Below are 23,573 nucleotides of genomic sequence, written 5' to 3'. Positions count from 1 at the left end.
GCATCTCAGTGGCAGGTTGGGGCACAGGGGGAGAGGCAGGGGTGCAAACCGGAGGCGGTGAACGGCCTTTGTCCCACCTTGCGGGGTGCTTGGCCATCATATGTCTGCGCATGGTGGTGGTGGTGAGGCTGTTGGTGTTGGCTCCCCGGCTGAGCTTTGCGCGACAAAGGTTGCACACCACTGTTCGTCGGTCGTCAGGCGTCTCTGTGAAAAACTGCCAGACCTTAGAGCACCTCGGCCTCCGCAGGGTGGCATGGCGCGAGGGGGCGCTTTGGGAAACAGTTGGTGGATTATTCGGTCTGGCCCTGCCTCTACCCCTGGCCACTGCACTGCCTCTTGCAACCTGCCCTGCTGATGCCCTTGACTCCCCCTCTGAAGACCTGTCCTCCTGAGTAAGCGTTGCACACCAGGTGGGGTCAGTCACCTCATCGTCCTGCTGCTCTTCCTCCGAATCCTCTGTGCGCTGCTCCCTGGGACTTACTGCCCTTACTACTACCTCACTGCAAGACAACTGTGTCTGATCGTCATCGTCCTCCTCACCCACAGAAAGTTGTTGAGACAGTTGGCGGAAGTCCCCAGCCTCTTCCCCCGGACCCCGGGAACTTTCGAATGGTTGGGCATCAGTGACGATAAACTCCTCTGGTGGGAGAGGAACCGCTGCTGCCCAATCTAAGCAGGGGCCCGAGAACAGTTCCTGGGAGTGCTCCCGCTCCTGAGCAGGTGTCATTGTAGTGGAGTGAGGAGGCTGGGAGGAAGGAGGAGCAGCAGACAGAGGATTCGGATTGGCAGCAGTGGACGGCGCAGAACTGCGGGTAGACGATAGGTTGCTCGAAGCACTTTCTGCCATCCAGGACAGGACCTGCTCACACTGCTCATTTTCTAATAACCGTCTCCCGCGTGGACCCATTAATTGGGCGATGAATGTGGGGACGCCAGAAACGTGCCTCTCTCCTAATCGCGCAGCAGTCGGCTGCGACACACCTGGATCAGGAGCTTGGCCTGTGCCCACACCCTGACTTGGCCCTCCGCGTCCTCGGCCGCGTCCACGTCCTCTAGGCCTACCCCTACCCCTCAGCATGCTGTATTACCAGTGATTTGATTTCACAGGCAGGAAATAAATTGGCGCAAGACTGCAGGCCAAATATAATTTTTGCCCTTTTTGGAAAACGAAAGGCCCCACTGCCTCTAGTGAATGAATAATCTAAGTTTAATAACTGTGCTGTGTCCCTGCTTATGTGTCACAGAACGTGAGGGTAGCAGAGTTATTATAACTCTGGCAGAGCAGGAATTTTTTTTCCCAATTAAGGAAAGCAAATGGCGAAGCCAGCAGTAAAGCGTAGCTGGGTGCGTCTGATTTAGCAATGTTTTTCACGCAGCTCACACGTGTCCACAGGCGTTAGGACGGACAGAGGCTGGACAAATAGATTTGTTTTCAGTTTTTTCCCACCAAAAGGCAGCACTGCGTATATTCAATGAACATGAGAAGTTTAATAACTGTGCTGTGTCCCTGCTTATGTGTCACAGAACGTGAGGGTAGCAGAGTTATTATAACTCTGGCAGAGCAGGAATTTTTTTTCCCAATTAAGGAAAGCAAATGGCGAAGCCAGCAGTAAAGCGTAGCTGGGTGCGTATGATTTAGCAATGTTTTTCACGCAGCTCACACGTCTCCACCGCCCGTAAGGACGGACAGAGGCTGGACAAATAGATTTGTTTTCAGTTTTTTCCCACCAAAAGGCAGCACTGCGTATATTCTATGAATAATAACTGTGTTGTGGCCCTGCCTATACAATTCTTTCCCTGCAGTATCAATGGAGGGTGGAATGCTCTGCAGAGGCGATTTTGAGAAGCCCAAAAAAAATGCAGCACAGCCAACAGCAGCCTGGACAGTACTGCACACGGATAAATATGGCCCTAGAAAGGACCGTTGAGGTTCTTGAAGGCTACACTCACTCCTAACACTCTCCCTGCCTATGCAGCACTTCTGTCCCTAATGCCAGGTGCAACGGTCTGCAGAGGCGATTTTGAGAAAAAAAAAAATCCCACTGCTAACAGCAGCCAACACACAGCTATCAGTGGCCCTAATAAGGACCTTTGGGGGGTCTTGAAGCCTACACTAACTACCAATTCTTTCCCTACAGCAGCTCCGGTATAAACAGCACTGTCCCTCATCTAACTCACACCGCATCTGAGGCGAGCCGCGGGAGGGGCCGACTTTTATATTAGGCGAACACCTGATCTCGCCAGCCACTCACAGCAGGGGGGTGGTATAGGGCTTAAACGTTGCAGGGGGAAGTTGTAATGCCTTCCCTGTCTTTCAATTGGCCAGAAAAGCGCGCTAACGTCTCAGGGAAGGAAGTGAAAGTAACCAGAACACCGCATGGTGTTCGTTACGAATAACGAACATCCCGAACACCCTAATATTCGCACGAATATCAAGCTCGGACGAACGCGTTCGCTCATCTCTAATCATGACCCAAATGACTGTCCAAATAAAATGTATGGTCCAGGCAGCATCGGATGAATAAAAATAGATTCTTTATTCCTCCATATGGCTGGACCATACACTTTATTTGGACACACACTCAGGAAAGGCATCTTGGCCTGTAGTTGCGTCAGCAACCATATAACCTGGAAAAGTGTAATGACCTGGGGACCCCACAGAGAAGCCCAGATCCATACCAGTGGGGTGAAAGGACAAAAACTGGTTTTCCTTCTAGGTTTGGCCCTAAGTAAAACCAGTGTGTGACACAGTCTATCTATATCCACTAATTCTGAAAGAAAGGCTGTCGATTTTCTCTTTAGACTTAATATATTAGGTTTATTTGTTTTAGTGTCCTATGAAAAACCTAATATCAAAATTAGTTGTGCTTAATTTATGATCACTTTAAGACGAGTACATTATGAGTGCATTGTTGTGCCTGTAGTATGGATAAGTGTTCCGGCCTGACTGTGGTTTTACATAAGGATCTATGATTCTGTGAGCTCCAATCAGTAGAGCTTTGCTTATCCGAATGTGGCCCAAATCTGAGATTTGTTGCACTGCTGTAACTGTATGTAATGTTAATGATACAGTATGTTAGTATCTGTATAGAAATACAGCTCTGCCACTCATATAGGACTTATGGTATGACACAAAATTATACTTCACATTTTAAATAGTTTATAAGTTTTTGGTGTGCTAGAGATGATTTTACATGTCAAAAATGACCTCAAGTTTCAGCAATACAAAAAGAAAAGAAAAAAAATAAAATATATATATATATATATCTGTCATCTTTGTGGAATATTTAGATAATCATTTCTCCGAGTCCTTAAGGAAATACTATCAACCATGCAGTGTATCAATTTATCTTTAAAATAGAAATCGGCAAACTCCAACCCTTCATGTGTTGATGAAATATGACTCATCTGAAGCAGCCAGTAGGCAAATGATTTTTAAACAATTTCAGTGTAATCACTATGAAATGAAGTAATTCATATGTGATGGCAACTTTTAAATAAATTCTTCATGATCTGCTTTGTGATTTCTTTGAATAAATCCGCAATACAAGGCAGCATGTATTAAAAACTAATGTAGACATAGATTACAAATTTGTATTATGAAACAAATGATACTTTCAATAAGAAAATACTTCTTGTCAGCTCATATCCTCATATCTGCCTATGTAGACATTCTCATTTAAAAGAATAGTTAAAACTCTTGAATTTTTGAACGCTATCCATAGATTACCAGACTCTGAATAGTTTCATAGTCATTAAGAATTTTAATGACAATGTTAATATTACAGTAAGAACTTCATTTAAATCCACATGCATTACATTTGTTAGCAGTTAAGGAATAATATTGTCCTTGTATATTGATCTCTTCCCAACTCTTTCAGACAGAGCACAATGCATTAATACATTGTGGCTGGCTGAAATTTACCACTCAGGTAGTACCTGTGTGTTTGGTAGGAATGCACAAACATTTGTATATTTTACATTCACATATACTATATTATACTTTCAGTCAGCAAAGTCAACCTTACTTAAAATCCAGGATACGCCTTATTAAATGTCCATATTACAGATATACATAGCAACATTAGGAAGTTATTTTCTTCATTTTTCTGGCAGCTAAATTGGCTATAGTTAGGAGTTGGAAAGTTTCTAAATTTGATAGGGTGTGGAATCTGCTGAACAACTTTTCCCTTTATATAACGTGTTCCCTCCACCTTTATCTCTCCTGTTTATTTCCCCTTTCATGTAAGATAGTAACATAGTACGCTAGGCTGAAAAAAGACATATGTTCATCCAGTTCAGCCTGTTTCCACCTCCCATATTGATCCAGAGGAAGGCAAAAAAAACCGCCAATGATGCAGAAGCTAATTTATCCCATTGTGGGGGAAAAAATTCTTTCCTGACTCCATATTGGCAGTCAGACTAATTCCTGGATCAATATTTGAAAAGCTCCTATCTGGCTCCAAATCCAGCAGACGGAAGATCCCCGCATGAACAGCCTTTCTGGTTATTTAATGTGTATCCTGTAATGTCATAGTGCTCTAAAAAGGCATATAGTCCCCTCTTAAATTCTTCTATTGATTTTAGCATCACCACTTCCTCAGGCAGAGAATTCCACAGTCTAACTGCACTTACAGTAAAGAACTCCCTTCTATGTTGGTGATAAAACCTTCTTTCCTCTAAACATAGCGGATGCCCTCTTGTTACCGTAGCAGTTTTGGGTATAAACAGATCACGGGAGAGATCCTTGTATTGTCCCCTAATGTATTTATACTTAGTTATTTGGTCGCCCCTTATATGGTGAAAAATCACAATTTTGATAGCATATCTGGGTATTCCAGTCCTCCCATTCCGTTTATTAATTTAGTTGCCCGTCTTTGAACCCCCTCAAGCTCTGCAATGTCTTTCCTAATTACTGGTGTCCAGAATTGTACACATTATTTCATGTGAGGTCTGAAAAATGCCTTACATAGTTGAAGAATAATGTTTTCATCCCTCGCCCCTATACCTCATTTAATGCACCCCAAAACTTTATTTGCCTTTGCAGCAGCTGACTCGCATTGATTGCTCCAGTTAAGTCTACGGTTAACTAGTACCCACGTGTCTTTTTCCATATCAATGGCACCTCAGCCAATCACAGACAGCTCTTGCTGAATGACTGACAGGCGAGAGCTGCCTGTGATTGGCTGAGTGTTTCAGCCAATCAGAAGCAGCTATTTCAGCAGGCAGAGATTTTAAATCCCTGCCTACTGAAAGAACTGCATTACAGAGACGGGGACAGTGCAGAGAGGACGCTGCTTAGCCTCGGCAGCTGAAGAAGGGTGAGTATGATTTTTTTTTTCCACACCACTGTTCCTTGTTTTTCGGGAAAGACTTATATTTAAAGCCCTTCCCTAAAAAACAATTACAGGATGCCGGCAGCTGGATCCCCTACCGCAGCTGTCATCTGTGACAGCTGTGGTAGGGAATTCTTTATTCCCTGCAGAGATGAAGAATTCCTTTGCTGCATCTGTCACAGATGTTGCAGGTGCAGCAGGGAATTCTTTTTCCCTGCGGGGATTAAAGGAAACATCTGCAGCATGCGGCAGATGTGTTCTTTATCCCCGCGAGGACACGGCAGCGGCAGATAGGTAAGTTTTTTTTTTTTTACTCTAAAATTGTTGCTTTTCAGGGAAGATCTTATATTTAAATCTCTTCCCTGAAAAACAATTCAGGGGTGCTGGCAGACCATTGTCTTCGATGGAGCCACCGGCAGCAACTGCGGCTCCATTGAAGACAATGCATGCATTCCCAGTGGTGCACGCATGTCCTATCTTTGCAGGCACATGCCTGTAAAGCACAGAGTATTGCTACAAAAATTTATTTAAAAAGTTTAGTTTTTTTAAGTAGTAAACCATAAAACTGTATAAAATCAGTATTTCTGTAATGGTACAGATCCACAGAATAAAGCGAATGTCTTTTTTTTTAAGACAACATGCTCATCATAAAAACAATACCCAAAAGACAATGGTACATGTATGTTTTTCTTCTATTTTACCCCACTTAAAATGTTTCTAAAAATTTTCAATGCATTATATAGTGCGTTAAATGATACAAATGAAAAACAGCCTGTCTCCCAAAAAAACAAGCCCTCATGGGACTATGTCGATGGAAAAATAAAAAAAAGTTATGAATCTTATGAGGCAGGATAAATAATATGAAACAAAAAATTTCAGGTATTTGAGGAGTTAATATTTGGCCACAACATGGGTTCCTATGACCAAAGATCGCTTTGTAGCCTTCCAGACACACATTCTCAATTAAATGAATGGGTTTGTGCTGTAACTCAGAAGTTTCTGTGACCATGACCCACAAATTGAAAAAAAAGAAGGGTAATTGTGATCACATGGGCAGGACAAGTTTCTAACAATTGAAAGAAAACACTCATGGTTCCCATTCATGGAAACAATTTTGATGACTTTGAGGACTTGGTGTAAAATGTAACATTACATAATGATAATAATACAATAAATAACATTTATCTTTTGAAAGCAGAATACCCCTTTAAAATCAGTATTAATTAGACTGTTACCCCTAGGACTATTTCAATGATATATAATAAATTAAAAGGTGTTTTGGTTCTTATATATTCACATCACTTTCAACACTAGTGCATAGTTTGTGATCACCTTTGTGCTTTAGTTTCACTCTATGCCTTCTATTACAATATCGATGAACAGTAGAATAAGAATGCAAATACTTCTACAAGACTTGAACTTCAAGAGCTGATATTTCCGAAAAGATCAAAGGAATTATAGTATTTTTACATTTGTAATCCCCCCTACAATAGATAGATAAGTCCTATATTTTATACCATACTTTTGGTAAAGTCATCACATTTGAATTTATATGCATTAGTTAAAATTAGAATTATTGATATGGTCCACTTAATGAAAAAAAAAAATCTTTTAGGAGTATAATCTAGAGTTGAGCATTATTTGGTGTCCGTTGTAATTATTAATTATGTTGTCTTGCATTGACAAAGAGGACTGTTTGCTAAAATGACATCCAAGGACAAATATGAAGTTCATTTCTATGGAAGTCACTTCTAGACACAAAATAACTATGACAGCCTAAAATTATTCAATCAAAAGTACAATCTTTTTCTCTTAGCATTTTGCTGCTTTTTTATGATTTTCTAACCTCTCCAACACAGTCTTTTTTTTTTTTTCCTTTGGTACAAACAGCAGTCCGCTCGGCCATATAATAAAGAAATGTCATGGTAACTGTTTTCTGTGCAACCACAGATCAAATGTAGTATATTACATCTTCAAGGACATCATTTTGAAAAAAGTCATCACTCTTTCCTTCTTGTCAGTACAATTTATTTTTTTCTTTTCTCCAGCTCAGGAAAATATTTGTGTGCTCGAGGTTCTCTTTATTATAAAAGACACACATATTTTTTTCTTCGAGGCTTTCCTTGCAATGCTCTTGTGCATTCTTGTTTTTATTGAGCATATACATATGTAACATATGGAGTTATTTAACAACAGGAGGAATCCATCGTAGGGTTTCATTAGGTTTTTTTGCACAAAATTTCCATATAATCCAGATTGGACTTGTTGTTTTCATAAAACATGAGTACATATTTCTTTTTCTTCTACTGTACACTGTTTGATTAATTCTGGCATTGCCAAAGGGTAATGCATCGCTGACAAAAAGTGAGAAATCAAAAGTAATGCTAAATTGCCTGTCCCTCTTCACGCTCACTGTTGATTGAATATCTGCAATGTGACATTTTCTTGACTTTGTATCATCTCTGGATTGTGACAGAGAGCCTAATGCCTCCAAATGGAATATATATCATGTGTATAAACAATATTGGATGCTAATCCAGTCTAATGCTTATACTCACCTACAATTGTACAGAACATATTTTTTATCAAATTACTCTGGACAAATTACACTACACTATATTTCACACAGTGTCTTGTCTCCTTGCTCTGACCCTGTTCCTCAGGTAGTTTTCTTTTTTTTGAACCACTTAGGACCCATTTACATCTGCATTAGAGCTCCATTAGGGCTTTCCATTTCTGTCTTCCATTTTTAGAACAGTGGAACGAAAGTTAAATGGAAAGAAACGGATCTCTTTTTTCCCCCATTGATTTCAATATATATTTTTTTAAAGGGGGAAGTAAAAGGAAACCTGTAAAGCTTTCAGTTTGTTCCCTTTCAGTTCTATTTTTTAAAGAGAACTAATAGTGCAACAGACTGTATTAGTTCTGTCTAACTTCAGTTTCCCTGTTACAAAAACAGAACAGAGAAACAGAAAGCCCTAATGGAGCCCAAACACAGATGTGAATAGGGCCAAGTATCAGGATTATTTAGAAATAGTAATAATGTCAATATTATTGTTACTCATGCAGAAAATTCTAATCTGTGGTAATATCTAAATTTAGATATAATAGTATTAGTTATTCTTTTTACTGGTATTATTGTTTTTCTTGATGTTGCTTTGTTGTTGCTCATTCAAAGGGAAATGTAATTCAAGGTAATGGAAGCTTTAAATATAATCATAATAATTAACATTTTTACTCACTCTATATAATAAGAGTAATTATCAAGAACACTTGCTTATTTGAATAATGCCTCTTACATGTCTATGAAAACAGTGTTTTGGATCATAACCCAACAGCCTCACAGAATTTAACATGAAAGGGAACACCTTACTTATGAAGCCAATTACTTAAAGGGTTTATTCACTCTGTACGCTTTTTTCTCAATACATGTTAATTCAAGAATCAAGGTACATGTCATAAATAGAGATGAGCGAATATATTCGTTTCGAGTAATTACTCGATCGAGCACCGCGATTTTCGAGTACTTCCGTACTCGGGTGAAAAGATTCGGGGGGCGCCGGGGGGCGGGGGGAGGCGTGGCGGAGCGGGGGGTAGCAGTGGGGAATGGGGGGAGCCCTCTCTCTCTCCCTCTCCCCCCCACTCCCCGTTGCAACCGCCCACTCACCCATGGCGCCCCCCGAATCTTTTCGCCCGAGTACGGAAGTACTCGAAAATCGTGGCGCTCGGGCGAAAAAGGGGCGTGGCCGAGTAGGTTCGCTCATCTCTAGTCATAAACATACAAAAATTGCACAAATTAAAAAGCTTAGTCACCATGATTTAGTTGGAATCCGTGCACATAAAATCTTCTAGTTTTCAACATTTGAAATATTAATGCTTGTTAGGAAAACATGGATTCTTGAGACTTTAACAAAGTTGTATGAAACAGGGGAGGTAAAGGGGAGGTGGTCATAGAAACAGGAAGTTGTAGGAAGGAAGGAAGGGGGGGGGGGACCAGGCTAGGAATGAGGGGAGGAGGGATAGGACAGGGTCACCACATAATTTTTGTTCAGTATGATCATGTGTGTTTGTTTCGCGTAGGGATCTGCTAAAGATTTGTTCTTAATAACTATAAAACTGATAAGACCTCTTAACTCCTAGCCTCTACAGGCAGTTCTCATTCTTTATGTAGATTAGCCAAGGGCTCCAAGAATTTTTGAATGCACTCCACCTATTGTTCTTAATTGCAAATAATTTTATAGGAACTATGCTCAGTCCTGTACACCTTTTGTAATTAAGGTGTTGGAAGAAATTAAACATTTTTAGCAGTTTTGCTTCTATGCTTTTAAAGTATAGCTGTATACTATAAATTGGAGAACTTAATTTCTTGCAGAATTAATTAGTCAGACTGACGGGGTTCTGCAGTTGGCGGAATAGTCATGGGCCAATTACAGCAGGGGAGGGGAGATATCACGTATACAAATATATAGCCTGGAAGGGTTGAGTCTGACCTTGCCCTTTTTATTAGACTATAACAGATTATATTTTTTCTTCTATTTATCTGAGAAGTTAGTGTTAGGGGTAGCGCTTTTTTTGCATCTGACAAGCGCCAAATGTTGAGACTCAGCTCTCCTGTCAGTGATATGATTCGGGCCCATACAGGAACATTATAGATTCACTTGGATAGCATCTCCATCTCCATATCGCTCAAATTTTTTTCCGACGAATAAATTTGAGTGATAATTGTTACATGTAAATACAGGCATTGTGCACTTTTCATTTGAATGATGATTTTGAGGTGAACTTAAAATCCATCATTCAGCTACTAGAGATAAAGCAAACACCTTGATTTGTCAGTAGACCACAAGCTGGTATCTCTGCAAGGAGCCAGCAGTTAACATTGTATTCTGCCGACACCCATGACAAGAACAATGCAGCTGTGTGCACAGCTGGGCGTGTAATTAATCACATGCTGAGCTCTGCAAACAGATTTTGGAGGCCCTTTTATATGCAAATGAAGGTGATAAAGTGTTAATGGCCATTAACACTTTATGCAAAAAGATTTGTAAAGCTTTCAATTGTTTAAAATAATATATTTGTGTGTAAATAGGATTGTAGTCACCCAATGTAAAAAATACAGCCATTCTGAAAAGTTATACAAAGTTGAACGTAGCCTTTAAGCATTATTGATGAATTGCATATATCTTGCACTGCACACAATGAGTATGCTAACAACATATATCTTACTACAGATAATACAGCTTCAATTCGTACAAAGAGGAACGGATTTCGGAGACAAGAACAGTCTGTGTTTTATTTACCAATTGTTATTGTGGACAGTGGATCTCCATCACTAAGCAGCACTAATACGCTCACTATCAGGGTTTGTGATTGTGACGCAGATGGAATTACTCAGACTTGCAATGCTGAGGCCTATACTTTACCTGCAGGACTAAGTACAGGGGCGCTAATCGCAATATTAGCCTGTGTTTTGACACTATTAGGTAAGTCCTGGATTTGCATATTATTATATTATTTGCATATTAGCATAAAAAATAATGTGTCGTTAAATGCCCAATGCCCATATATATTAAAATTAAGCAGAGATGTAGCCTGTACCTGTTGTGCCTGCAATGTATTGTCCATGATTGAATGGAGCTGCTGAAGCTCATCTGCTTTAATTGGAGCCTGTCAGCTTGAATATGGTGTACAAACTGCAGGCAGCATGCTATAAAGCCAGAGAAGCTGCACAGATAATATTTTTTTTTGTTGGAAAGGATTTCTTAAAGCTAGTATTTTATTCAGTTACATCTCTGCTTATTTTAAGCTTAGAGGTCCAGTAGGCTGTGTTATCATTGATTGTATACACAGTCATTAATAGATAGCTGTCAATCACTCATAGAACCACCCACTGGTCCTCTAAGCTGAGAATAAACAAATACTAAAAATTAATAAAATACAAATTATCATTTGTTTCCCCACAAAACTATCAGTCTGCTTAGCTTCCCCAGTGTTCTACCACGATACCTGCAGTTTGGACAGCATAATCAAGCTGAAAGGTTTCCTTTGAAGAGAATGTATCACATTTATTTTTGTACTAATTAAAACCAAATAGAGGAACATTTTCCATTTTTCTAATCTGTTTTATTTCATGATTAAATATTTTTTTTATTCTATTGTCTGTACAGCCCTATGGGGGCTGCCATCTTGCCTGAGATGTAGTTAACAGAATTTTAGAAATGATATACAGCAGAAATCATGGGTCATTTGCACTGACCCATTGACTTCTATAAAAGAGTGTTCTGGACATGCTCTGTAACCTGTGCAGAGGTCAATATGTAGGGAGAGGAATATATAAGCTGTGACCATTGCCTATTCTGAATGGTGGAGAATATGTTATCTATACTATTCATTGTATAATCTTGCCTGTGATGATAATGAGCTGACTGCTGAAAAGTTTTCTCTAAAGAACAGGAAGCCTCGGACTATCATTAGACTTAGTGTTGAGTGTGAAAATGAAAGAATTTTAGGATTTTTCAAATATAGGGCATTACATCAAAAATTCTTAAGAAATATGTTTCACATGAAAATGTGATTTATGCAAATAGGTCATTTTCTAATGACACATTCTCCTTTAGAAGTACTGTTCTGCATGACACTGTTGTAATGTGTGGCCATTATTGCTATTGTCACCATATTGTCAGCTTAAGAATCTCCTTCTTAAGTAGCCTGGCCTTGATTCTCTAATCTCTCTCATTATTGGCATTTAATTGGTCCTGGCAGAATTAATTAATTACCAGTATTCTTTTAGAAACTAACTACTCTTCCTTCAGTGATTTGGTGCTGGGCAGGCCACAAGATAGAAAAAGCAGAAGCCAAATGGTAAATCACAAAATTAGATGCAGCAAGTATAGACAATGAGCAGCAGTAACTTAATATGCAGATTTTCTGCCCAGTATCTTCAACATAAGTTGCTTTCTTATATTTCCTTGAGTCTAAACGATTAATAGATAGAAAGAGGAGGTCATGGCAATCTGGATTCAAATTCATGTAATGACAGGAGGCAGTGCTAGCACAACTGATAAGCATTGATTTAATGACTGGGAGCCTAGAGCTCTGTGCTCTCTGGTTGATCAGGTCTGTGAATGACAGATCTGATCCTATGTAAACCAAAGAGCACAAAGTTCTGGGCGCACAGTCATTAAATCATTGCTTGCTAGTTTTGATATCATTACCTATGTCATTACATACATTTGATGAATCTAGACTGCTGTTACCTCCTCTACATCCTCACAATTGGGAAGTGACTCACTTCAGTGTATGAGGAGTCAGCTCATTATACAACCATAGCTATTTTAGTCTAGGTTACCATGCTGCAGTAGTTACATGCAACTGAAACCATAACCACCCACAATGGTCAATAACACAATTTGCTGGTAAAATGACAGTATTACTGGCAAAATTGTGCTGTAGTTATATGAATCAAATTACAAGCCCAATTCCAAAAAAGGTAATACGCTGTGTAAGGAAAAAAAGAATTCACTGATTTTGACATTTTATATAATCATATTTTATTCACGATAGAGCATAGAACACATATCAGAAGGTGAAAGGGAGACTTTTTGCTTTTCATTTTAAAAAATCATTTACAAATTTATGGCAATAACACATCTCAAAAAAGTTGGCACAGGGCCATGTCTACCATTGACTAGCATCCTCTCTTCTTTTTATAACTGTCAGGAAAGTGAGGAAACCAATTTACTGGAGTTTGGGGAGAGGAAAGTTGTCCCATTCTTGTCTGATGTAGGATTCCAGCTGCTCTACAGTCCTGAGTCTTCTTTGGTGGATTTTCTGTTACATAATGCACCAAAGGTTTTCTTTTGGTGAAAGGTCTGGACTGCAGGCAGCCAGTCCAGAACCCGGACTCTTCTTCTCTGAAGCCATGCTGTTGTGATAGATGCAGTATGTGGCTTAGCATTGTCTTGCTGAAATATGCAAAAGCTTCCCTGAAAGAGATGCTGTCTGGTTGCAAATGTTGTTCTAAAACCTCTATATATTGCTCAGTGTTGATAATGCCTTTAAGATGTGTAAGCTGCCCATGCCATAATACAACCCCATACTATCAGAAATGCAGACTTTTGAACTTTACGCAAATAACCAGCTGGATGGTTCCTCTCCTCTTGAGTCTGCAGTATATGACGTCCGTGGTTTTGGAGGTTTTGATCCCAGATGGTGTCTGGAGACCAAAAAGCCTTAGAGTGGGCTATGAAAATTGAATGAGTTGTAGAGGTGCTGCCAACCAGAAGAGCCCACCAATGGTGGGCACGACAGTTATGTGAAAAAGTTATAGAGAGAAAAGGCTGGTGGATAGGCGCAACTCTCCAGAAAAGATAGTGAGATGGTGGAATATATTATCCAACTTCTCTTTTATTTAGCAACCTATGCTGGTTTTTAATATACTCAATAAAAGAGATGTTGGATAATATATCCTACCTTCCCACTATCTTTTCTGGAGAGTTGCGCCTATGCACCAGTCTTTTCACTTCAGAAAAAGTATTCTCCTAGTCACAGCAATATTAGATAGAGATTAAAGATAGGATGTCTGGGCTGAATATCACTATTTATCCCTAAGATCCTATTTGACTGTCACACCATGCACTCATCTTACAGTCTTGACAAGCAGTGGCTAGTTCCCTGATCTAAGTGGCAAATTACACTTAATTCACACTTTTTTGCCTTGGCAGTATCTTTTGGTGGAAGAGTGACAACCCTATATTTGAGGGGTTTTCATTCACAGAATTGGAACTGATTGGATATTATAGTTTTGTATAACATATTCTGTACTGAGGGACTTGTGTGGACATCCCAGGAAAATAGCAGTTTCTGAGACACTGAAATGTCCTGTTTAATGGCGCTTTTACATGAAATAATTATTATTCAGATTCTAACTGGATGATGCAAATCTGAAGATAATCGTTAAATGTAAAGGCTGTCAGGACTGAATGACTACTGAGAATTTATTCACTTATCTTTTGTCATTCAGTTAATGCAGGCATATAACTCAAACGACGATTGGCCTGTGTAAACAGGCAATCGTTCATCTATCATCAACTGCCTGTTTACTATGAATGGGGGCGGACAGGCAGAAATTATCTCTGTCTTGCTCCAGCTCCATTCATGGAGCGATCATCGCTCCTGGGAGTACTGTTGAGTGCTTAAAGGGGCTTTGACTTTAAAAAAAAATCTATACTTACCTATTTCTTCCCAGGCAGTCTACTTACTGCATCTTATGCACATCGATCTGGCTCCTGCAGTCCTTGGGTCACCTCATCCCAAGGAAACCGGATTCTTCTTCTTCTGTTATGCAACTGCAGTCTTTTTCTGGCAGGTCGGTGTAGGCTTGTCATAGTGACGTAGCATTCACTGCCTAGTAGGAAGCCTGGATGCTATGTCGGGCTAATGCTGAGACTGCAGATGTGGACTGTCTCGCGGTGTTAGTATAAGAAATTTTGCGATGAGACTGCACACATATGCAGTTTTGGTATTAGCCCAACATGGCATCCAGCGCTTCCTGCTAGATAGTGAATGCTACGTCACAAGTGACGTAGCGTACATTGACCTGCAGGAAGAAGACTGCAGCTAATAGATGCTTCCTCACTGGAAGACAAAGAATCAGATGGCTGAAGGTGAGGTGACTGGGGGACTGCAGGAATCAGGAGAAGAACGATGGGAAGAAGGGGCGGTAAGTAGACTGCCTGGGGAGGAATAGGTATTGATTTTTTTTAAATGACAGAAGCCCTTTAGGTGCCAACAATCGGTTCGTATAAAAGGATCCTAGCTCCATTGTGTCTTTTTGAGTTTCCAGTGGCTCTTAATCTCATTTCTGCACCAGGGTTTATGTAAGCAACTTACACTAAAGCATGTCAGATATTTTGTTACACAAGTGGTGACAGTTAATTCATTTTGAGCTTCTAAGCTATTGAGAACAAAAAATACAGAAGTTAAAAAGAAAAAGTTCATGCCAAAAATTGTTTGATTCTGTGGGCTCTATGTGTTTATGATTACGGTACAGCTGAGTGCAATATTTGCTGTGTTATAGTCTTTGTCTTTGCCCAGAAATCTCCTATCAGCTAGTCAGCCAACTCACCTAGAGCCTGCCACATCTTTTTACACCAGTGTTCAATAACATGACCATTTTGGCTTTTATCTAAGACCATAGGCAATGCAGCAGCAGTGATGATGCACTTACCCTGTCATAGGCAATGACAGTATTTATAATCTGTGGGAAGCTACCACAAAAACACAAGCGAGGAAATCTCTAGATTGGTTGTCCTGATTTTTAGAACAACTTTTAACATATGATTTCCGATCACACATGAAAATGCAAAAGATGTCCTGGTCTTTTACCAAAGTGAATATGGTTGCATATAATGAACTATAAATAAGAAACAAATCACTATTTTAGTAAATTCAAAACAATGTTCAATACCTCTGGCTAAAGCCTCGGTCAGACGACCGTTTTTTGCCGCGATTTGCAGATCGCATGACGGATGCGCATCCGCTAATTGCGTGACCGGGCCCGAAAAATCGCTGAAAAATCTGCAGCCAGCAGCGTTTTCGGCGAAACGGGCAGACACGAGGAATCGCAGATCGCGATCTCTCATGTCCTATAATTTATCGGACATCCGCATAAAAAGCGGCCATTTGTCCGATACCATTGCAAAGCAATGGTTCTAAATATGCGCAGATCGCATGTGCAAATCGCGGGAAAAAACGCCCGTGTGACCGAGGCCTTAGGCCGGCTTCACACGAGCGTGACGGGCTCCGCCGCGGAATATTCCGCGACGAAGCCCGTAACGGTGCCCCCCAGAGACCCCATACTTACCAGCGGAAGATAGCGTGAAGACGCTTCCCCGCCCACCGCCGCCGCGTCATGTGACATGCCCACCGCGTCACATGACGCGCCCGGCCATGTCACGTGACGCGCCGGCCGCGTCATATGACGCGGCGGCGGTAGGCGGGAAAGCGTTTTCCCGCTATCTTCCGCTGTGTTACAGTGGGAGATAGCGTGAACGGACGGCTTCCATTGACTGCAATGGAAGCCATCAGTGTGTACACCCGCGGCAAATAGAGCATGCCGCGGGTGAGGACGGGAGATTTCACGGTGCGGAATTCCGCGGTGGAATTTCGCATCGTGAGCATTGTGCTATTAGGTTCAATAGAACCTAATAGCAGCGGGCAACGCAGCGGATTTTCGCCGCGAATTACGCAGCGTAAATCCGTTCGTGGGAAGGAGGCCTAACTCTGAATTATGACATTGGATGTATATTTTCCTATGACTACTGCTATTAAAATATAATCATTTGTATTTTTATTTGTAGTTCTATGCATTGTGCTTAAAGTAGTTTTCCACAACACCTTATGTACTTTACCTGACAAAGAAATGCCCATGTGTGTGTGGCTGTGGATGGTGCAAATGCATAGGAGTGCTGAGTTGCAGTGCTAGTTGCATAGCTATAGCTATTGCTAGGTTGGTTACTGCAGAGAATGGGCAATGGTACTGCACTGAGCACTGCCATCCCTTCATTATATTGATCCATTGGGGTTCCAGAGGTTTGACTCACCAATCATACATTGATAGCCTATCCAAAGGACAGTCACCCACTGCTATAAGTATACACGTACTTCACCCATTCTCTGTATATACTAGGATATAAAGTAATCCATCGAGTTACAATGGCCTCAAGATACAATATTCTGAACAATGGTATTTCCCAGCCATTGTAACTTGAAACCAAATTCAACATACAATGTCTCAGACAGTTTGGATTTGCAGCATGTGTACTTTGCTGGAAAATCCAGCTAATCAGCATGGGCATTTTACTAGTAAACCACCGGTATAACTGAAGTGCATGCACTGATTGGCTTTGTAGTAGCGCCTCTCTACAGTATAGTGTGGTACTACATCTTCTCTACTGCTCTTTACTTGAGCCAGATCAGCTGCTCTTTTGATCACCAGATGAGGACTCTAAAGGAACTACTGTCCTCTACATATAAATTGATTTACAGCAGCTCTTTCTGTATATATGCATAGACTTGCTTTATTTGTATTAGCCCCTGGATGGCAACCCAACGTACCTGCTTTTTCTTTACTGTGGATGACTGCGGATTCTCACCGTCGGTCATGTCCAGTAGAGATATGTATTTCCCGTGCCATTGCTAGCCGATGATACGAGTACCCGTGGTCTATCTGCAATGTTAATAGCAGATGAGCCAAGGGTTGTATAGCTTCCAATCACTTCAATGGAAGCCGTCCGTGCTGAATCCGCACAAAAATAGAACAAGCTGCGATTTAATTTCCACTTGCGGAAATCACTATCTGAGGGGATATGCGAATATTCTATTTTTGTAATGTGTGTGGAATACTGCAGATCACGACGATTGTGGATTACGCAATTCAAATCCGGCCATGTGGGACTGGCCTTAGTTATCCGCTGCACTGTCTTTAATCTTCCATATGGACTACTTTTGGATGACATTTTGGGGGCTGTAGAACCAATGACCAGTTTTCCATAGAGTTCTGGTTTCAACATCCAATATTTTCAATATACAATGGTAGTCCTGGAACCAATTATTTGTTGTGTGTTGAGGAACCTTTGTATCAGTCTTGTAAGACAACTGATATTATTATTTTTCTGTTTCATTTATTTACTTACTGGTGTTTATATAGTGGTCAGTAGAGATGAGCGAACGCGTTCGTCCGAGCTTGCTATTCGTGCGAATATTAGGGTGTTCGGGATGTTCGTTATTCGTAACGAACACCATGCGGTGTTCTGGTAAATTAAACTTTCTTCCCTGAGACGTTAGCGCTTTTTTTTGGCCAATATAAAGACAGGGAAGGCATTACAACTTCCCCCTGCAACGTTTAAGCCCTATACCACCCCCCTGCTGTGAGTGGCTGGGGAGATAAGGTGTCCGCCTGATATGAAAGTCTGCCCCTCCCGCTGCTCGCTATGGATGCATTCTATATGCGCTCAATGGGGCCAGCGGCAGCAGCGCTGACCCCATTGAGAACATATAGAAGACAAATCCTTCTTCTCTGGCACAGCTGTAACAGCTGTAGCAGAGAAGAACGATGTTTGCCCATTGAATTCAATGGAACCGGCAATACAGCCGACTCCACTGAATGCAATGGGCTGCCGGCGATCGCAGGATGAATGGTCGGAAAGGGGTTAAATATATAACCCCTTTCCTGCAATTCATCCAGAAATGTGTTACACTAAAAATATATACCGGCGTTTAAGGCGACGGGGCGTATAAGACGACCCCCCAACTGTCACCTTATACGCCGGTAATACAGTGGAGCAAAGAATAAAAAGCATTACTTACGTTTTTAGATGATCTGCGGTGCTCCTGCAGGCTGTCACTCCCTCCTAATCCACGGCAGACAAGCTTTCTCCACGAAAGACTTTAAATCCCTGCCTCCAGAAGCACATGTGCCTTCAGCCAATCACAGCCAATGACAATGATGTCATTGAATGGCTGTGATTGGCTGTGTTTCTGGAGGCGGGGATTTCAAGGCTTGAAATCCCCGCCTCCAGAAACACAGCCAATCACAGCCATTCAATGACATCATTGTCATTGGCTGTGATTGGCTGAAGGCACATGTGCTTCTGGAGGCAGGGATTTAAAGTCTTTCGTGGAGAAAGCTTGTCTGCCGTGGACCAGGAGGGAGTGACAGCCTGCAGGAGCGCCGCAGATCATCTAAAAACGTAAGTAATGCTTTTTATTCTTTGCTCCACTGTATTACCGGCGTATAAGGTGACAGTTGGGGGGTCGTCTTATACGCCCGGTCGCCTTATACGCCGGTATATATTTTTAGTGTAACACATTTCTGGATGAATTGCAGGAAAGGGGTTATATATTTAACCCCTTTCCGACCATTCATCCTGCGATCGCCGGCAGCCCATTGCATTCAGTGGAGTCGGCTGTATTGCCGGTTCCATTGAATTCAATGGGCAAACATCGTTCTTCTCTGCTACAGCTGTTACAGCTGTGCCAGAGGAGGACGATCTTTATGCTGACAGTGGGGGGGGGGGGGGGGGGGCACTCTTGCCGCTATTGTGGCTTAATAGTGGGACCTGTGAACTTGAGATGCAGCCCACCATGTAGCCCCTCGCCTGCCCTATCCGTCACTGTGTCATTCCCATCACTTTCCTGAATTGCCCAGATTTTCACACATGAAAACCTTAGCGAGCATCGGCGAAATACAAAAATGTTCCGGTCGCCCATTGACTTCAATGGGGTTCGTTGTTCGAAACGAACCCTCGAGCATCACGGGAAGTTCGTTACGAATAACGAACACCCGAACATTTTGGTGTTCGCTCATCTCTAGTGGTCAGCATATTCCACAGCGCTGTAAACCCAGTGTTTTGTCATTCACATCAATATCTGTCCCTAGTGGCTTTTATGATCTTGTTATCCTATTTCACACATATACAATATATGATGGCCAATTTCATAGCAATCAACCTATCCGTATGTTTATGTAAATTTCTAAATCTGATACATTAATGTGGTGTTTGTATAATTATGCTACTATTACTACTACTACAACTAATAATAATAATAAATGTGGAAGGATGAAATTGTTTCATTCCTGTGCTAAAGATTGTTGGCAGGAAAGGAAGAGACCCATGCCTAGATTTCCTCCTTGGAACATTACAGATTTAATCCATTACTGTCAATGCTGATCTTGCAAGCCTTGCATTTTACTAAGGGGATTATTTAGGTTATCTCAGTGATACAGAGGTGATCAGCTGTAATGCAGTTTAGTAAGAGGACATTGGAATTATGAATGCATGCATTTTATTTAATGTTTACAGATGAGCATTACATTTTTTACTTAATAAAGCTGTTGGCTAATCTTCCATCACAGGATGCTCAATTTTACCTTCCAGATATTAAATATTAGTGTAAAATGTAGTCCTGTCATTAAGACATAGCCATCACCAAAAGGCATTCAACATACCAAGATAAATAAGAAATACATTTCATTTAGCTGTTGTGATTCCAGCTCTATTGAAGTAATTGGCGAGACATTGATGGAAAATTACCTTATTCTTTAATTATACCGTAAATGATGCTCCCTCTGCTTATTTAGATAAAATAAAACCATTTAAATGCCATTTTAAAAGGTCACAGAAATTTCTTCAAAGCAGCCCTGAAAACTTTTGCTGATATGCCTGAAACCACTGTCTCCTCTATTTAATCTAAAAGTGAATTAGTGTTTACATTATTTTTCAAGCAAATATTAAGGCTGATTTAGCAATATTTTACATTTGCGAGACATCTACTAATATATGGATCATTAGAGGAAAGCCTGATAGCTAGTACATGACAAGTAATTTATTGCTTGTTATATGTGTCAAGGGAAGCTGGAGGAAAAATTGTGCTTCACCCTGTTATGGAGACTGAGACCGACTTTTAACAGTTTTCCCCATAGGCTTAAACATAGAAAGGAAAATCTTTCAAAGGAGGATACAGGAGATAAGTATTGTAAATTAGGATCATTTATCTCGCAAAGTGTAAAATAAATGTGAAAACACATATTAACCTAAGCAATAACTCAGCATAGAGGAATTCACCTAGAAATGATAGCTATCCAAGCATGCTATTACATTTTAAATTAAATCCTATGTTCTTATATTTTAAACAGTGTGTGTCCTGTTAAATATTTAAGTGCAGTAAACAAAACCAATTATTTCTGCATGGTTGTTGTTACTATTTTGGCCCAACATTTAGTTATCATAGCATATAACATAATTGTCTTCTTGCCTTCTGCACTATGAAATGGGCAAAGTATCCAGCCTTGCTGCTAGGGGCATCCATACAGCTTCAATGTCACCTTGGGCTCACATAGTTTTGCTGCTTGATAGAGTACCCATCGGCAATTTTATTCATACACAGGAGCATCATCCTGAAAGGTTTCAGTCTAATCCTATGAGACAGATGAGGGGTAGACAACATCAAAGCTTAGATAGTTATTTCAAACTGAGTAAATGCTTCTGTATTTCTTTGAAAGTGTCTATTGGAAGATAACTCTCCTTTCTTTATTTAGTGCTTGTTCTTCTTATCGTCACTATGAGAAGAAGAAAAAAGGAGCCTTTGATTTTTGATGAAGAAAGAGATGTTAGAGAGAACATTGTGAGGTACGATGATGAAGGAGGAGGTGAAGAAGACACAGAAGCCTTTGACATGACCACACTGAGGAACCTTAATATTATCCGAGACAACAAAAGCAGGAGAGACGTAACTCCAGAAATCCAGTTCTTGAGTAGACCATCTCTACGAAGTGCTCCAGACAACTTAATCTTTAGGGAATTTATTTGGGAAAGACTAAAGGAAGCTGATGTGGATCCTTGTGCTCCACCTTATGACTCCCTACAGACATATGCATTTGAAGGGAATGGCTCCGTTGCTGAGTCACTTAGTTCTTTAGAGTCAATCAGCTCAAACTCTGAACATAATTATGATTACCTTAGTGACTGGGGTCCTCGTTTTAAAAGACTTGCTGACATGTATGGCACTGTTGAAGATAAATTGTACTCTTAGCACTGGAATACATTGTGCTTTTGAGGCTCTAAACAAACTCAGTATTGACTGCTGAAATGTACATTTGTGCTCGTATCACTAGAGAATTTTGATTTTGTGGATTTTTTTCCCCTTCCTGCCGAGGCACTACACTGACCTGAAACTGGATAAACTTTGCTTTTGTATAAAATGAAATTCACCAATATTCATGAAATTGATATCTCCCTATTATATCATCCTTGTTAATGTAGTCAAGATAGGATTGTGAACGGGTGTGAAAAAGTCAGTCAATGAAAATGCTGAATAATTGCTGCAAGAAATAACTGCATTTAAAAGATATGTCCACTGTTGTAGCCATTTTTTAGCATTCTAATATATATATAAAATGAAGCCACTATGGGAATAATATTGATTAACAGTCTACTGTTTTATGGGCACAGCATACATGTGTCTCCATCGTAACAGCTTACAGTCCCTGTGTAGTCTAATCCTGCAGTCAAACTTCCTTCTATTTGTCTCATGCGTCTTGCTAATATACTTTTGGTAAGTTAGCAAGAAGTAAAGGTAAGTTAGCAAGAAGTAAAATTTTTTGTCAAGACTATTAGCAAAACTTTTAATAGTTTTATTTTAGTTGCATTGGATAGATAAAAAAATGGATACATACGTGTGGATATCCTTTAATCCATGTTGCCCCAGTACTCTTCGTGCAAAGTAAACTGACTGTAGAAACTGAGACATATTGCAAAGTGTATTTGTTAGATGTACAGTGTTTTTGATCATTAAAGATTCTCCATAGCTCCACACACACGGTCCCATACCCAGCCCAACTTTCTCTATGGATCTAAATTTTCAACTATTTGTGTTTATGCTATATAGATATAATGAAAATGTCAGTTTCCATGTTTTTTTTAGTAACACTTTGAAGATGACTGTAGTTCAGATTCCTGGAATATAACTGGAAGATAATGACCCCTTTCAGAGTCCTTGCACTTAAAAAACAATATAACTGTTCAGTTATGTAAAAGTATATAATTCATGCATTATCACAGAGAGGGCAGACATTATAGAACAAATAATACAATAAATTTGTAAATAAACAAACAATAATTAAATATTGTTTCCATAGCAATAGGATTTAAATACGATCTGTTTTATTTCCACAACTAAGCAAATTTCACAAAGTTTCTTAACAAGTTGTAGAACTTTATTACTCATGTTTTGAATTTTGATCCTTCCATTATGTAGACTTGCATCATGACGTACCCTTGTTGCAGCAGAAAGGGAAAAATAAGTGTTACGTGATGGCCATGAAATAGAGATGAGCGAGCATACTCGCTAAGGACAATTACTCGAGCGAGCATTGTCCTTAGCGAGTACCTGGCTGCTCAGAAGAACAGGTTCGAGTACTGGCGGGAGGCGGGGAGCGGCGGGGGAGAGCATGGGGGAACGGAGGGGAGATCCCTCTCTCCCTCTCTCCCCCCTGCTCACTCCCGCAACTAACCGGCACCTGAACCTTTTCTTCCGAGCGGGCAGGTACTCGCTAAGGACAATGCTCGCTCGAGCAATTGTCCTTAGCGAGTATGCTCGCTCATCTCTACCATGAAATCAATGATCGGTCTTTGCAATTCTTAGACAATGCTGGGTCCTCGAGAGAAAGACACTCTC

At 40.5% G+C, this 23,573-nt stretch overlaps 1 protein-coding gene across 2 annotated transcripts in view; it reads left to right on the top strand.

Annotated features, from left to right (window-relative positions):
* Positions 1-21,929, top strand: part of LOC136578793 (cadherin-7) — a 257,678-nt gene extending 235,749 nt beyond the window's left edge. For both annotated transcript variants that reach the window (XM_066578961.1, XM_066578962.1), the window contains 2 exons: positions 10,568-10,819; positions 21,436-21,929. In XM_066578961.1, the coding sequence (XP_066435058.1) occupies positions 10,568-10,819; positions 21,436-21,929 (746 nt within the window). The remainder of the gene's footprint in view (positions 1-10,567; positions 10,820-21,435) is intronic.
* Positions 21,930-23,573: the final 1,644 nt, after the last annotated feature.

This window comes from Eleutherodactylus coqui, chromosome 9 (assembly GCF_035609145.1).
Source record: "Eleutherodactylus coqui strain aEleCoq1 chromosome 9, aEleCoq1.hap1, whole genome shotgun sequence".
NCBI lineage: Eukaryota > Metazoa > Chordata > Amphibia > Anura > Eleutherodactylidae > Eleutherodactylus > Eleutherodactylus coqui.
Note: the sequence above shows the minus strand (reverse complement) of the source record. Positions and strands in the feature narration are given on the sequence as shown.